The 18,244-nt window shown below is 41.6% G+C and overlaps 1 protein-coding gene across 1 annotated transcript; it reads right to left on the bottom strand.

Moving 5' to 3' along the window:
* Positions 1-14,057: 14,057 nt before the first annotated feature.
* LOC103699889 (zinc finger protein ZAT1-like) lies at positions 14,058-16,719 on the bottom strand. Its single transcript, XM_039127961.1, has 2 exons — positions 16,350-16,719; positions 14,058-15,653 (listed from the first exon to the last, which is right to left on the bottom strand). Exon 2 carries the CDS (start codon positions 15,651-15,653, stop codon positions 14,340-14,342), a length of 1,314 nt encoding a protein of 437 aa, XP_038983889.1. The 5' UTR covers positions 16,350-16,719; the 3' UTR covers positions 14,058-14,339.
* Positions 16,720-18,244: the final 1,525 nt, after the last annotated feature.

Genomic DNA, 18,244 nt, shown 5'->3' with positions numbered 1-18,244 from the left:
AACCCCCAATCATGACAGGAAACAAAGTGATCTGGTGCCGAGGACAATTAAAAAAACTAGAAGAAGCTCTTCACCTAGCTAAACGATAGCAGCACGGATGAAGAAAGAGAACTTTATAACGTTCTCAAGCCAGAAAGCTCTCTGGGAACGTTCTCGCTCTCACTCCGAGAACAAGATAGAAACGAAAAAAAAAAACAGAGGAGAATCCTTTTGTTTCTGGTTCTTCCTTGACGAGGTAGCAGAAGCTCGAGCTAAGAAACCCTGGCGGTGGGAGAGGTCAAAAAGAGAGCAGAGAAGGAATAAACCAAACCGTATGATCTAAGGGGATATAAAGTCTAGATCTTCGAAGGCGTCGATTTCGGTGAATAAGCGGACTCGGAGTCGAATCTCCTACTCCCGCTAGCTTTTAATAAGTCTTCAAGCGTCCTTTATATGGAAGGTGGCAGTTGGCAAACCGGATTCTTGGGGGTAAAAAGAGATCGACTGAGATCCAAATCCTATAATCATAGTGCAAATCTAAACTTTGTCCATATCTGCTATAGAAATCCTAATTTTACTGTGTTTCAAACTCCTCCTTACCTTTTATGGATACATCCATCAAAACCGTCGGATTAAGGAGTGTCGTACCTTGTGGTACGATTTATTTTTTTATTTTTTTAATTTTTTTTGGTTCTCCATATAGAAACATGACAAGGGCGAGCCAAGTCTGATTCAATATTTGATAAATCATGCTTGAACGCAAAACTGAATCCGAATTAATTTCAAGCTAAGTCAAAAACTAAATGATCGGGTTTGATCAAGCGCGGTGCAATATGACTCGAATATATTTATATTGTGTATATATTATATGATAATTGATCATTGGAACAAGGCTTTATTTAGTATCTTTATTCTTTTCTTACTTCAAATCGATTAAATGTTAAAAGAGGCTTGGACCAAGCTTGAATTAAACTTAAAAATCAAACTTTTATCAAAGCTTGAAGCTTGAATTGATCTCGAGCCAATTTAGAATCATCGATCTTATCAATTAAACCTGGCATAATTACGAATAAATCGAGCTTGATCTTGAAGTTTAAGATCAAATTAATTTCAAACCAAGCTTGATCAGGTTCAAGCTCAATCATCTCAATGAGACTCCTAGTGTCACCAATTTGTTATGCGCGAGTAGCCGGCATAACGAAGCCACTGTGCTATATCAATATTTTGATAAACCACAGGTTAGCTCAGACTCACCAAAAGCATTGATGTAGCGGTGGGTTAATGTTAGAATAAGTGGCTCATATTAAGTGGTATTCTTATTTGAGTGGTACACTGGTATTCTAACGGAGCAGAGCGAAGCGACGGGATATATTTATCTTTGGGATAATTATGTAATATTTTATTTTACCAGGGATGCTGATAGGGATTGGGACTCTAGGGTTAGGGTTTAGCTATAAATATCTTGTAACCTTTGTTATTTGGTGACAGAAGAAAAGTTACGGCCGTTTCGCTCCCGTGGACGTAGGCACATTGCCGAACCACGTAAATCCCTGTGTTCAATTTCTTCTTCCTCTTCCTCTCTCAATTCTGTGCATTGTTCTGTTCGCCGTTTGGATCTTGTATTTTCCGCAACAATTGGTATCAGAGCCTCAGGTGATATTTCCTGCGGCCGTGGGCGGTGTTCTTCCCGTGGGGAGATTAGAGGCGTCTTCTCCCAAGCCGAGAAAACGCAAAAGAAATTTTCCTCCCGTGGGTGGTCTTTTCCGTGCCAGGTTGGTTTCACAGGAGGGGTTGCTTCTTGAAGGCAGCGAAGAAGAGGTCCTTTCGTAGGAGGCTTCACGTAGGGGAAGGGGCTCTGGTGTTTTCTCTTCCCAAGTGCTTCACATGGAGGGAATTTTTTGTTTTGGGGTTTGTATGTTCTCTTCCCAAAACGAGAAGAAGAACAGAGGAAGGAGCGTGAGGGAAAGGAACGACGGCCGTGGGTGCTGTTTCTCTTCTCATTGAGATTTTTGGGCGTTGTCTTCGTCCAAACCAAAATCCCCATCACCGGCGGCTTCCAAGGCAAGAAGAGGAGAGGAGATCCCCTCGGCCGGCCGGACGCGAGAGAGAAGGAGAGGCCGCGCGTTCCGCCGCAACGCCTCCCGTGCTCCCCTGATTTTCTCACCGGCTTCCGCATGGAAGAAAAAAAAAAAAAACTCCCTGTTGCAGTCCACGAGCGAGGAAGAAAAGCCCCCGTGCGCCCGTGTCTGCCAGCGTCCTCCCGTTGCACCACTGCCCGCGCCGCCGTGCACCCGCACCCGTGCCCGTGACTGCGTCGCCTCCGCCGCGCACGTTTACATCCGAAAGAGAAGGAGTCTTTCCCGTGCGCACGTTCTGACCTAGGAGAAGAGGGGCGTTTCTGGTATTTTTATTTTCATCAGATCCTATTTTCTCTAATTTATTTTGCAAAAAGGTAAGATTGTAGGAATGTCTTCTGCAAAGTTCGATGTGATAAAGTTCGATGGAACTGGAAATTTCGGGCTATGGCAGAGGAGGGTGAAGGATCTGTTAGTATCACAGGGTATGGTGAAGGCCTTGTATGGAAAGAAACCAGATGATATGGGTAATGCAGAGTGGAAGGAATTGGAGGCTAAGGCTGTTTCAAATATACGACTTTGTCTGGCTGATGACGTGATGTATCATGTCATGGACGAGGAATCACCGGCAGCAATTTGGTCAAAATTGGAGAGTCGGTACATGTCCAAGTCGTTGACGAACAAGCTCTATCTTAAGCAGAAACTGTACGGTCTTAAGATGACAGAGGGTGCTGATTTAAGCCAACATATCAACGTGTTCAATCAGATTATCAGTGATCTGCAGCGAGTTGATGTGAAGTTCGAAGACGAAGACAAAGCGTTGATGTTATTGCATTCTTTACCCGCTTCTCCTACGTACGAAAATTTGGTTACAACTCTGACGTGGGGAAAGGAGACCCTAGAGTTAGAGGACGTCATTGGAGCCTTGTTAGGTTTTCATCAGAGGAAGAAAGCCAGTGCTGAGAGTTCTCAAGGAGAAGGCTTAGTGGTGAAGGGTAACCAGGAGCGTGGAAGAAGCAACACAAGGAATGGATCAAATCGCAGTAAATCTCGGTCTAAATCTAGAAAAAAGAAGAGCATAACGTGCTACAAGTGTGGAAAACAAGGTCACATAAAGCGGAATTGTCCTGAGAAAAAGAAGGATAAAGATGATGACAGATCTGAAGGGTCCAAGTCTGCAAATATAGTGAAAGAAGACACAGAGAGCAGTGATGGTGATATACTTTCAGTTTCGTCCAGTTCAGATCATCTCGCGGATTCTTGGATTCTAGATTCAGCATGTTCCTATCACATGATGCCCAATAAAGATTGTTTTGATACCTACAGGTTAGTTAATTCTGGTTCTGTTTTGATGGGTAATAATGCATCTTGCAAAGTCATTGGAATAGGAAATATCAGAATTACTATATTTGATGGTGTGGTTAGAACGTTGTGTGATGTTAGACATGTTCCAGATTTGAGGAAGAATCTAATTTCATTGGGTACCTTAGACTCTAACGGGTTTTGTTACAAGTCTCAAGGTAGAGTAATGAAGGTTAGTAGAGGTGCTATGACAGTGATGAAGGGGCAGAAAGTAGCAGGGAACATCTACAGGTTGATAAGGACTACTGTTGTAGGTAGAGTTGCTGCTGCAGAATCTGAGTCTGATAATACAGTCTTGTGGCATATGCGTTTGGGTCATATGAGTGAACGTGGTATGCTGGAACTGCATAAAAGAAATTTCCTGAAGGGTGTTAAAACTTGCAAACTGGATTTCTGCAAGTATTGTGTTCTTAGAAAACAGAACAAGGTTCAATTCAGGACTGCCACGCACAAGACAGAGGGTATTCTTGACTATATTCATACAGATGTTTGGGGACCAGTCAGAGTAGCATCACGGGGTGGACATACATATTTCGTAACTTTTATTGATGATTTCTCGAGAAAGGTCTGGGTGTACTTCATGCAGCACAAGTCAGAAACGTTTGCCAAGTTCAAGTTGTGGAAAGCTGAAGTAGAGAATCAGACAGGGAGAAAGATCAAATGCCTCAGGTCAGACAATGGGACTGAGTACACAGATTCAAAGTTCATTGAGTTTTGTGAGCAGCATGGGATTAAGAGACACTTCACAGTACGCAAGACACCTCAGCAGAACGGTGTGGCGGAAAGGACGAACAGGACTATAGCTGAAAGAGCACGGTGTCTCAGGTTAAATGCAGGGCTTGCAAAGAACTTCTGGGCAGAGGCAGTGAATATGGCATGCTTCTTAATTAACAGGTCACCTAGGGCAGCACTAGATGGTAAGGTTGCAGAGGAGGTATGGACAGGTAATGAGGTAGACTACTCAAGTTTGAGAGTATTTGGATGTCCTGCCTATGTGCATATTCCTAGTGAGGAGAGGTCAAAGCTAGACCCGAAGTCTAGACAGTGTATCTTTCTGGGGTATCAGAAAGGGGTGAAAGGGTACAAGCTTTGGGATTCGAAGGCAAACAAGGTGGTGATCAGCAGAGATGTGGTTTTTGATGAGAAAGCCATATTAAAAAGTACTCAAGAAGAAGAGAAGCAGATGCCAGAAAGTTGCAGCAGCAATAAGCAGGTGGTGCAGGTAGAGTTAGAGAGTTCTGTCAAGGAGAATAATGTTCAGGATACAGAGACTTCTATCTCAGCCGATCAAGAGCAACGTAATATAACCACAGACAGACCCAAGCGTACTATCAAGCCACCAACTAGGTATGGTTTTGAAGATTTGGTTTTCTATGCATTAATCACTAGCAGTGGAGATCCTACTACTTTTCAGGAGGCAGTACACAGCCAGAAGAAGAGTAAATGGATGGGTGCTATGATGGAGGAGATGGAATCTTTGAATAAAAATCAGACATGGAAGTTGGTGGAGCTTCCAAAGGGGAAGAGAGCGATAGGATGCAAGTGGGTGTTCAAGAAAAAGGAAGCAGTATCAGAAAAAGAAGGGGAAAAGTTCAAGGCACGTCTGGTAGCAAAGGGATACTCACAGAGAGCTGGGATTGATTATGATGAGATTTTCTCCCCAGTGGTCAGACACACTTCCATCAGGATAGTGTTGGCATTGGTAGCACATTACAATATGGAGTTAGAGTAGATGGATGTAAAGACAGCTTTTCTTCATGATGAGTTGGAGGAGCAGATTTACATGCAGCAGCCAGAAGGGTTTTCAGAACTTGGACAGGAGCACTTAGTCTGTAAATTAAGGAAGTCACTTTATGGGCTAAAGCAGTCTCCGAGGCAGTGGTACAAGCGTTTTGACTCCTACATGATTCGGATTGGCTACAGAAGATGTGAGTATGACTGTTGTGTTTATGTGAGGAGCCTTGATGATGATTCTTTTATTTTTCTGTTACTGTATGTGGATGATATGCTGATTGCTGCGAAGAGTATAAATGAAGTCAACAAGTTGAAGATTTTGTTGAGTAGAGAGTTTGATATGAAGGATTTGGGCGCGGCCAAGAAGATTCTTGGGATGGAGATTCGCAGGGACAGAGATTCCAGAAAATTGTGGTTATCTCAGGATAGTTATATACAAAAGGTGTTGGAGAGGTTCAGCATGGGTAATGCGAAGCCAGTGAGCACACCTTTAGCGAATCATTTCAGATTGTCTACCTCACAGTGCCCAAAGACAGAAAAAGAAATTGAAGACATGTCAAAGGTTCCATATGCTAGTGCAGTGGGGTGTCTGATGTATGCTATGGTTTGTACTAGGCCGGATTTGGCGCATGCAGTTAGTGCAGTGAGCAAGTTTATGGCGAATCCAGGGAGACAGCATTGGGATGCAGTCAAGTGGATTTTCAGATACTTGAGGAGTACTACAGACCATGGTATCATGTTTGTCAGACAGCAAGATGATCCTTCAGTCGTGGGGTATGTTGATGCAGATTATGCAGGGGACTTGGATGACAGGAGGTCGACTACAGGCTATGTATTTACTCTTGCACGAGGGCCTATCAGTTGGAGGTCCATGGTACAGTCTCTAGTTGCACTATCTACGACTGAGTCAGAGTATATGGCAGTGGCTGAGGCTGCCAAGGAAGCATTGTGGTTAACGGGATTAGTCAAGGAGCTGGGTGTTCAGCAAGGTAGAGTTCAGTTGCATTGTGACAGTCAGAGTGCGATCTATTTGGCAAAAAACCAGGTGTATCATGCGAGAACCAAGCACATAGATGTGAGGTATCACAAGATCAGGGAGTTGGTTTCTTCCGGTGATATATTGCTTGAGAAAGTTCACACTTCTGAAAATGCAGCAGACATGTTGACAAAATCCGTTACTGCAGACAAGTTCAAGCATTGCTTGGACTTGGTTAACATCTCTAGGTGCTAGAGAGGATGTGTTCCAACCTATCAGCGTCAGGTGGTGTCCCAGGTTATTTTTCTCCTAAGGGGTGAATATTCGCCAAGGTAGAGATTGTTAGAATAAGTGGCTCATATTAAGTGGTATTCTTATTTGAGTGGTACACTGGTATTCTAACGGAGCGGAGCGAAGCGACGGGATATATTTATCTTTGGGATAATTATGTAATATTTTATTTTACCAGGGATGCTGATAGGGATTGGGACTCTAGGGTTAGGGTTTAGCTATAAATATCTTGTAACCCTTGTTATTTGGTGACAGAAGAAAAGTTACGGCCGTTTCGCTCCCGTGGACGTAGGCACATTGTCGAACCACGTAAATCCTTGTGTTCAATTTCTTCTTCCTCTTCCTCTCTCAATTCTGTGCATTGTTCTGTTCGCCGTTTGGATCCTGTATTTTCCGCAACAGTTAATGGCATAATACAAGCAGGGCAGCTCCCAATTCGGCTTCCAACATTTTGCATACATACCCTTACAACTAAGAAGAAATCCAATTCCCTAGCTAAACAAAATTCGTTGGATCAAATTCTCCATCGGCCCTCTCGCCAACTCCAGGTGTCAGCTCCTCCTTTTTTTTTTTTTTGTCGAAATAGAGAAAAACCATAGAATCACTAGGAATGGGATATTCTTTGGAGCGATTTTCCATACAGGTCAATAGATACGGAATAATTATTTATTATTATTTTTTGATGATAAAGGGCGGAGATGTGGTATAATTATAATTTATGGTTATATTTCTCCGTATCTTTCTCTTCTTTTGAGTTTTTTTTTGCTAAGACAAATATTTCGTACATTACGAATACAAATCCACCCAATAAAATCAAAAAAAAAGGTCACAAAGTGCCCAAAGCAACTCTTCCTCTCTGGCCTACACGATGCCTCCAGAATGACTGACAACGCAGGTAGCCATCTAATCCACAGCCTCGTTAGTCCCTCTAAATACATGTTTGGCCTTAAAGGCCACACTATCTCTCACCATCATCATCCTTTTCCCTTTTTTCTTTTCTCTGTATTTAGGTTGGTGGGATTTGGTAGAGAGACAGACTATGATCCTTAGATAGGTTAAGAATTTGAGAAGCGCGCTCATTGGAGTCAATTTCAAGATGTTTAGGAAACTTTTATGATGGATGGTGTAATGATAAATGCATTTTGTGCCGTAACCTACTGTCACGCCCCGAATCCGAACTTAGGCCCGGGACGCGCCAGACGCCGCACACCCGCACGGCGGACCGCACGGGCGTGCAAGGCTGAATAATCAGACACTCAAGTCACAACATCAGATCACAATATCAATACTAAAAATCTATCATTTATGATAATCAAATCAATAATTCAATTTCAAATGTCTCAAATAAAGTTGGTAACATTTATTTACAAGATCAATTACTTATGACAAAATAAATCTAAATCTATCTATGTCCAATGTCATAAGTCCTCTCCTCCCGAATCCCCCATCAATCATCTCCTGCAATTATGTCAAAAACAGGTATGAGCTACAACAGCTCAGTAGGTAACAACATGCATAAAGTCACGATAATATGTATTAAAGCATATGCAATATAACTACAGGTCATGTGCACAAATAAATATGATGATCCGCAAACCAATCCGATACTCAAGTAATATATATATGTATACCATCTTAGTCTATCATATCACGCATAACATAATCCACATATCTACCGCATGACTACGGCCACATCACCCAGTGGCATGGTTACACCGAAGTGTCAACACTCTGCTCCAAATGGAGCCCTGCACCGCAGTGCTGCACCCCAGGGTGCCCCAATCTCTGCTCCTCAGAGCATGCTCCGCAGAGCCAAAACACTCCATAGTGCCGGAACTAGCTCCTCATACAAGTCGACAGGGCCAACGTTTCCACCCCATTGGCGGGAATCCTAGACAATAGTCACGCGGTCTCCAAAATCACATCCACAAATTCCAACAATCAAACTTAATATAAACATAAGTTTTCAAAACCAATATATATGCATAATAGATTTTCAGATGATCGATTTACAGTCAAAAACATGCTTCTAAATGGTAAGACTGCCAAGAATATAAAACATATCAATATGCTGGAAATAATCACACATATGCATAGTACATGTAAATCATACTTTAAGCAAGGTTACCTACCTGGGTTCGCTTAAAAATCCCTGCCACTAATATCACGAACCCCTGATTAAAACACAAACATTAATTATTTAATTAACTAAGAAACATAATTTAAACTATTCCCAATCCCTTAAATTTCTAAGTTCATGGATCTAAGAATGGGCCCCTAAGATCAAACATAGACCCAAAAATCAGGATCCTTTAAACCCAAGTCAATTGTGGCCCAAACAGATTAGGCCCAATTGAACCAAACCGGCTAACAGGTCCGAATCAGATTTCGGGCCCAACCCAAACCAGCCCACAGATCCAATGAGGTTCAACTCAGCCCAACACAGATTCCCCAACCCAACCCAAACCAGATTTGATCAGACCAGATTAGATCAAATCCTGATGAATCAGTTTATACTCACACCAGGCTAACCCAAATTCCTGACTCAGGTTCAGACCCTAACCAAAACCCATTCACTCCAACTCGGATCAAACCCTATTCACAGCATAGGTGAAACTTGTTCACAGTTTGAACCCGGTCCAAGATCTGGTTCACAAATCAAGCACGGAAATCGATGCAAGGAAAAACACCCAGCCGGAAGAAGAAGAAGAAGAAGAAGAAGAAGAAAAAGAAGGAGAAGAGGAAGAAGAAGGAGAAGAAGAAGAAGAAAGGAAAAAGGGGGGTGGCTGGTGGCTCCGGCCGGCCCTCGGCGGCCGACCGTGGCCCTCGGCGGCGGCGCTCGGCCAGCCGCCGTCGGCCATCCCACTGTCACAAACCGAACGGAGGAAGAAAAAGAAAAGAAGGGGAGGAAGAAAGGGAGGAAAGAGAGGGACCGGGGCTGGGAAGCCCGGCTCCCGTTCGCCCACCTCCGGCCGAACTCGTTTCGGCCGGATTGACCCCGGCCGGCCACCGTCGGCCGGCTGCATCTCACAAATCTTCCCCGAAACAGGGGAAGTGCAACCGGTAACATCACTCAATCCTCCCCCCCTTAAATCCAAAAAAGAAACAAATAGATGGTTGTCTTCCTCACCTCCGGTCGTCGACGATGAACCCCGGCGGCGTTGGCAGCTCCGGCGACGACTACGGCTCCGGCGATAGTCTCAAGAAGAGGGAAAAAATGAAGGGAAAGCTTCAAAATTTCAGAGGAATGGGGGAGGGATCGGGCTGCTCTGAGGGTTTCCTAACCCTCTTCACGAAGAGAGAGAGGGGAAGAGAGGGGGCTTGCGGAGATCACGCTGGCCGTTCGGCCGGCGTGTTCATCGTGGGAAGACCACGATGAACAGACTGAAGTCGGCATCCATTGCCGACTTCAGTTCATTGGGCCCAAGAATGGGCCCAATTTCAGGTCCTTACACTCTAACCAACTAAAAAAAAATTTCGTCCTCGAAATTAAAAACATACCTCAATCCGAGAACAAGGCAGGAAACTTCTCTCTCATCTCCTCCTCCAGCTCCCAAGTAGCTTCTCTCTTACTGTGATTGCTCCACTGCACCTTTACATAAGGAATCGTGCGCCTCCTCAAAACTTGGTCCTTCCTATTTACCACACGTAGTAAGTTCTTTTGATCTCTTTCAAAAGAATTCCAAACTCCCAACCTTGGATTAAAATGCCATAATTATATCCCAAAGAAATTAATTTCTCTTGATTCTACATAGAGATCATAATTGGCTTAATAGAAATAGGAGAAATCTTTAGTATCAAATACTCTTAATATTCTATAATCATTTTTCTTTTCTTTCTCCCACATCATTCCAACAAATAAGAGATCCATGTTAAAACATTCCAAGTCTAAGACCAACCAAGGAATCATCAATCGTAAATGCTAAATTTAACATGCCCAAGATTCTCCCAAAAGTTGTCAACAATAGAAGATCCACTGGTGAAAATTACATAGCTACCTTTAGATCATCCATAGAATCAACAACATTCTCCTGAAACTAACTCAAGTATTTCATCATAATGCCTTTTAGATCAAATATTAATGATCTTAACCAGTTTCAAAATAAGTCAAACCACCAGACTTCCGCTGCACACTCTGATTTAATTCATTTAATTCTCTAAAGTCACAAATGATTTCTGACTAAAGTATCACTTTGCATTAAGACTAAAAAAACTCCAAATTTCAAATTTCCAAGTAGAACTAGAGCAAAACCTCTAGATCTTTTTGTCCTCAATTTATATAGAGTATACTTACCATAACTAACCCCCAATCCTTTAGTCAAGTTTAAGGTCACTACGTGATCTCCACAACTTTCTTAGAATCCAAAAATATCTAGGTTTAATTTAAAGGGGTAATTCTTGTATTCCTTTAGCAATTTAATCAGAAAATCTACATTGATTTTCCTTCCAACAGAATTTACTTCAAATTCAATGGGTTAGAACTGTTGAGCCAATATCACTATGAGTAGGAATTAACCCTATCAACCTCCAAATTCTTTTTCACCAAAATTCTTAATGTCTATGATCAATGCTACACATAATAACTCACATAAGCATCTCAAAATCGAAATTTCTACTCAATTTTGTATTTTACAATGACAAAAATTTCTAGTTAGATCATAAACCGAGACTTGAGTTCAAATTAACCCATCCAATAGTCTCCAACAATTATAAGAAAAATTCAATAGCCCAATCTGAATATACAAATTCAAGTAATTAGAATTCTCCACCAATTTGCTTACTAGCCCTAAAAATTTAACCCACCAATAGAAATACATCTATTTAAAATATCCAAACATGTCAATACCAAATATAATTTCATATACAGATTTAACCTCGAAGAACAATTTGCTTTAATATTATGAAAAATCGTTCTTAGCTCACTCCAATGCTATAATAAATCCATGCACAAACTCTACTCTAATAATTACCAACAAAACCAAAAGTACTATTACATCTGCACCCATATCATGTTTGAACTTTCAGATCACTTACACAACATCTAAACATGATATAACTAATATGCCAAGGCTAACCTTCCTATACATGCCTTAGGTCTACCCTCTCTTATCATGATCAAAGACAATTTATACTTTTCTTCCACACTCATCGAAAACCAAATCCGATGCATACATTTTATCATAATGCCCAGTGATCTCACACCTTAAGCACTGAATTTAATTATCATGTCCCAAATGATCATAACCTTAAGCTATGATATATTTCTGTCACGATCCCTAGTGATCTTAAACATATGCTCAGATTCCAACTGGTCACATTTTCCAATAAGCTTAAACCTCAAACTTTAATGCCACTAAGGCCACAGTCCCTAGTGGTCTTAAACCTTAGATTATTATATCATTCTTGTTACAATCTCAAGTGATTATAAACCAAATCTCTGATAGTTTTTCTATCATAATTCTCCACTGATACTCACCTGAACATAAACCCTAGGATACCTTAACCTTAAGCTCTGATACCAATAAATCTGTCACGCCCTGAACCCGAACTTAGACCCGGGACGCGCCAGACGCCGCACACCCGCACGGCGGACCGCACGGGCGTGCAAGGCTGAATAATTAGACACTCAAGTCACAACATCAGATCACAATATCAATACTAAAAATCTATCATTTATGATAATCAAATCAATAATTCAATTTCAAATGTCTCAAATAAAGTTGGTAACATTTATTTACAAGATCAATTACTTATGACAAAATGAATCTAAATCTATCTATGTCCAATGTCATAAGTCCTCTCCTCCCGAATCCCCCATCAATCATCTCCTGCAATTATGTCAAAAACAGGTATGAGCTACAACAGCTCAGTAGGTAACAACATGCATAAAGTCACGATAACATGTATTAAAGCATATGCAATATAACTACAGGTCATGTGCACAAATAAATATGATGATCCGCAAACCAATCCGATACTCAAGTAATATATATATGTATACCATCTTAGTCTATCATATCACGCATAACATAATCCACATATCTACCGCATGACTACGGCCACATCACCCAGTGGCATGGTCACACCGAAGTGTCAACACTCTGCTCCAAATGGAGCCCTACACCGCAGTGCTGCACCCCAGGGTGCCCCAATCTCTGCTCCTCAGAGCATGCTCCGCAGAGCCAAAACACTCCATAGTGCCGGAACTAGCTCCTCATACAAGTCGACAGGGCCAACGTTTCCACCCCATTGGCGGGAATTCTAGACAATAGTCACGCGGTCTCCAAAATCACATCCACAAATTCCAACAATCAAACTTAATATAAACATAAGTTTTCAAAACCAATATATATGCATAATAGATTTTCAGATGATCGATTTACAGTCAAAAACATGCTTCTAAATGATAATACTGCCAAGAATATAAAACATATCAATATGCTGGAAATAATCACACATATGCATAGTACATGTAAATCATACTTTAAGCAAGGTTACCTACCTGGGTTCGCTTAAAAATCCCTGCCACTAATATCACGAACCCCTGATTAAAACACAAACATTAATTATTTAATTAACTAAGAAACATAATTTAAACTATTCCCAATCCCTTAAATTTTCTAACCCTCTTCACGAAGAGAGAGAGGGGAAGAGAGGGGGCTTGCGGAGATCACGCTGGCCGTTCGGCCGGCGTGTTCATCGTGGGAAGACCACGATGAACAGACTGAAGTCGGCATCCATTGCCGACTTCAGTTCATTGGGCCCAAGAATGGGCCCAATTTCAGGTCCTTACACCTACCAACTTAACACAACTAAACTCTGTTCAAGCGGCATCAGTTAGTAAAATCTAAGCGACGGCAACGTGCATGTCTATCAGTAGGCTTGCGAGTGCGTAACAGAACGAACAATCTCTCATTTATCATGCATTATGGCTGGATTCTGCAGTCTGCCCCCACAACATCCAAATCACCTCATAAGATAACACAATCTCATGAGACCTGAATATTTATATCACCTTATAAGATAAACACAATCTCCACCAAAGTATGGTAATGACCAGTGGGCCAAGCTTTACCCAAGCAAGCAGTGGCTACTTTCTTCGAAGACCTTCTGACTCACTACTTGATTGCTGGAAAAGAAAGTTGTATGATCATGACAAGCTCATTATGCCTAGATTAGCCAGTTTTATGCCTCATCTCCACAAGTTTTGCTTTCATCATCCAAAGAGAGTGCTAATGTTCCAGATTTAGGATCCATCCAGCACCAGATTTAGGAGGGCTAATGAGTTGCAAACGAGGATGTTAAAGCCAGCACCAGATTTAGGAGCACGGGCGTGGATCTATCCGTCTTCTTGGAGGATCTTACCGAGCTTGAATATGCTCGTGTTGGTGTACGCAGAGAGGATGCCTACCATGGCGACTTCATCAAGCTAACCACGCCGAGACAAAGCACGCACAATTAGTCCGATGCTCCACGATGGCATTTTATCGAACAATTCCCGCACAGACGCTGTGGAGACGATAATGTTGGAGCGGCGGCCGCCATACCTAAGGGCAAGTGCAAGAGCAAGAAAGCAAAAGCAGGCCTCAAAGGAATATGCCTGAGTTTATTCATAACCAATTCTAAAAACACAACAGAAGTGTGGATTGCATATATCATAGGTAGATAGAAGGAGAAGGCTTCAATTGACCTTTCCACCATCCTTAGGGACATAAAAAATCGTCACAACTAAAGAAAGAAACCAGGACCATGGAAGAGAAACCAACAAAATTTAGTAATCCAAAACAAGCTTCAGTCCTCTCTTATTGTCTAACAGTCTAATTCTGAATAATTCAATCACAGATTTTTTTTTTTTTGACTTATTTGTAACTTGAAACCGCAATGCACACTTCCATCTTTCCTCCAAGCCCACGTCCTGCGAGCTATCCGGCGTCTTCGGGCGGTGCAGGCTCATTGATATCGATATCTAGATAACGATGTTCTGCTTTTGGAGCATTCTCCGATGGTGAGGAGGGTTGGGTTGCTTTTGTAGCATTCTCTGACGATGAGGAAGTTTGGTTTGCTTTTTTACCATTCTTTGATGACGAGGGTGCAGCAACATTCTCGGGACCCGTCCAATGCTTCCGCATGTGCCCACCAAGAGCCTGCCCCGTTGGGAATACCAGGCTGCAGATCTTGCACCGATGCTCGGAGACTTTCATGGCCGAACCACCACTTTGGCCAATCAAATTACCTTCAGCTTGTGCTAGCTTTGCTTCCTCAACTCCTGCATTGCTCTTGCCTTTGTTGTGGCTCGCTGTATGACCCCCGAGTGCTTGGTGAGTGGAGAATGACTTGTTGCAGGCGGTGCACAAATACTGCTTCTGGTCTCCGGCCAACTCGGTCACTATTTCCAAATCATCTTTCTTCTTCGTTGGCTTCCCGCTTGACATGTCTACTGTTCCATTGCAGTCGATCACCGAATTATTAATGTTTTGGTTCGAGCTCTTTCCAGTCGTATCTGCATCCATTTGTGCAGTAGTGCTGATTTTCAGATCGTCCTCATTGCTCATCGGTTTTGAATTATATGGTACAGAGTTCCTATTTTGTTGCTGCCTTGCTGGGGTTGAATCCAGAGAGAAACCCCCATTGGCCAAAAACATAAGATTCTTGGCAGCATTGATCAATGGATCCTCCAACTCTTCTTCCGTCCTGGGATTGGCAGCTGCTTTGGCTTTCCTATGTCTCTTTGCGATCACGGACGACTTCAATGGTGGCAAAAATATATTGGAGCTTTTGAAATCAGCAGCTGGTATTGGCACCAGCGTGTGCACTTCAGATGGCGGAGTCAGTCCTCGCCAGTTTCTCTCATGGCTTCTCATATGACCATACAATGCCTTCATCGATGGAAAGTTTTTCCCACAAAGCCTGCAAGTGGCATCATCATCCATATGTTTCCTTTTTCCGAGATTATGAGAGACTGCTTTATGATCTGCAACACTCTCTTTAGTGCTTGGAGGAAATCCATCACTAGACTGTTGTTTCGATGCAGCATCAGCCTCTGGGCTTCCAATAATTCCACCTTCTTCAGTGTCACTCCGAGCTTTCACCTGACTATTTAAGGCTGCTAAACTCCGGCCTGAAGATAGAGCATAACACGCCACATCTCCATCGCGGTCTTTAATCTTTCGATACTTTAATTTCCTCCGCAGCAGCGCTTTTACTGTCAGCTTTTCAAAATCACTTCCGTCACCCATCTAAGAAGCAAAGAATTGTAAGAAAACGATTTAGTACACCTTTCCCTAGATCATCAGTTTTCAGTACCATGCAGCCACAAATCTAAGAAAGAGTTACAATAACAACTTGCTATGAAAACAAATCTACAGGAGAGAAACAATATTAGCTTGTAAAAACTGCGAGTAAAAGCAGTGGGCATGTTTGGAATTGCTTGAAAATTAAACAACTCCTGATGGTTTTTTTTTTTTGAAATGTTAAGAGGTTGCTCCTTTGGGTTGATCTAAACTTATGCATGAAACACGAAAAATAATGAGTGCGTCTTGCTAAGGAACAAACAAATTGGAGGTTTTGAATGAACTGCACAAAGTGAAATTTAAATCAACCTTATCATGCACCCAATTACCAGAACCAAAATAATAAAATAACGGTCTTACCGCGTCTTTTACCTACACAAGAAGTTTAAGCCTAGCTACAGCAGTGTGATTCAACCTTATTGACACAATTCAACCCTATGGACACCAAAAAAACAATGACAATCTGCTACCAAAAAACACCAGACAACTGAAAAAGCGCTTTCTAAAGCACTTTCTCAGAAGCATCGAAGTTACAGAAAACTAGGTTTTTTGAGGAAAAAAAGCAATGCCAAACGTAGCAGACCCGATCTTCTTACGCCATGTATTTTAGAGATCTAAAAGGAAAGTTAGAGCAGAGATTACCTCAGTTGCAACTTCTCCACCGGTGGTCTCTTCTTGCAGTCACAAGATAGCTCTTAGGTACGACCTTTATAATCTTCCACTCCAAAATCATGACAGGAAACCAAGTGATCTGGTGTTAGAGGACAATTAAACAAACTAGAAGAAGATCTTCACGTAGCTCAATGATAGCAGCACGGATGGAGAAAGAGAAAACTTTATAACGTTCTCAAGCCAGAAAGCTACCTGGGAACGTTTCGCTCTCACTCCGAGAACAGGATAGAAACGAAAAAAAAAACAGAGGAGAATAATCCTTTTGTTTCTGGTTCTTCCTTGACGAGGTAGCAGAAGCTCGAGCTAAGAAACTCTGGCAGTGGAGAGGTCAAAAAAATAAACCAAACCGTATGATCCAAGGGGATATAAAGTTCTGATCTCCGAAGGCGTCGATTTCGGGGAATAAGCGGACTCGGAGTCGAATCTCCTACTCCTCCTAGCTTTTGATAAGTCTCCAAGCGTCCTTTATATGGAAGGTAGTTGGCAAACCGGATTCTTGGGGGTAAAAAAAGATCGACTGGAGATCCAAATCCTATAATCATAGTGCAAATCTAAACTTTGACCATATCTGCTATAGAAGTCCTAATTTTACTGTGTTTCAAACTCTTCCTTACCTTTTATGGATACATCTATCAAAACCGTCGGATTAAGGAGTGCCGTACCTTGTGGGACGAATTATTTTTTTATTTTTTATTTTTTTTTTGGTTCTCCATATAGAAACAGGACAAGGGCGAGCCAAGTCTGATACAATGTTTGGTAAATAATGCTTTAACGCAAAACTGGCTCCAAATTAATTTCCAGCCAAGTCAAAAACAAAATGATTAGGTTTGATGAAGCTCGGTGCAATATGACTTGAATATATTTATATTATGTATATATTATATGATAATTGATCATTGGAACAAGGCTTTGTTTAGCATCTTTATTCTTTTCTTACTTCAAAATGATTAAATGTTAAAATAGGCTTGAACCAAGCTTGAATTAAACTTAAAAATTAAACTTTTACCAAAGCTTGAAGCTTGAATTGATCTCAAGCCAATTTAGAATTATCGATCTTATCAAGTAAGCCCAGCATAATCATGAACAAATCAAGCTTGATCTTAAAGTTTAAGATCAAATTAATTTCAAACCAAGCCTTATCAGGTCCAAGCTCAATCATCTCAATTATACTCCTAGTGTCACCAATTTGTTATGCGCGACTAACCTGCATAACGGAGCCACTTTGCTACATCAACATTTTGGTGGACCACAGGTTAGCTCGGACTCACCAAAAGCATTGATATAGCGGCAGGTCAATGGCACGGTACAAGCATAGCAGCTCCCAATTTAACTTCCAACATTTTTGCATACATACCCTTACAACTAAGAAGAAATCCAATTCCCTAGCTAAACAAAGTTCATTGGATCAAATTCTCGATTGGCCCTCACGCCAACTCCAGGCGCAAGCTCCTCCTTTCTTTGAGATAGAGATAAACCATAGAATCACTAGGAATGGGATCTTCTTCAGAGCGATTTTCCATACGGATCAATAGATGCAGAATAATTATTATTATTATTTTTTGATGATAAAGGTTATGCTTCTTCTTATCTTTCTCTTCTCTTAAGAATTTTTTTTTTTTACTAAGACAGGTATTTCATATATTACAAGTACGAATACACTCAATAAGGTCAGAAAACAAAAGGTCACAAAGTGCCTGAGACAACTCTCCCTCCCCGGCCCACATGGTGCCTCCAAAATAACTGGTTACATAGGCAGCCACCTAATTCGCAGCCCGTTAGCCTCTCTAAATACATGTTTGGCCTAAAAAGCCACCCTATTTCTCACAATCAATATCTTTTTTTTTCTTTTTTTTTTCCTTTGTATT

This window comes from Phoenix dactylifera, chromosome 7, assembly GCF_009389715.1.
Source record: "Phoenix dactylifera cultivar Barhee BC4 chromosome 7, palm_55x_up_171113_PBpolish2nd_filt_p, whole genome shotgun sequence".
Lineage (NCBI taxonomy): Eukaryota > Viridiplantae > Streptophyta > Magnoliopsida > Arecales > Arecaceae > Phoenix > Phoenix dactylifera.
Note: the sequence above shows the minus strand (reverse complement) of the source record. Positions and strands in the feature narration are given on the sequence as shown.

What these genes read in the sequence shown, in the direction of transcription:
- LOC103699889 (XM_039127961.1), bottom strand. Translation starts at nt 15,653, where the DNA reads ATGGGTGACGGAAGTGATTTTGAAAAGCTGACAGTAAAAGCGCTGCTG.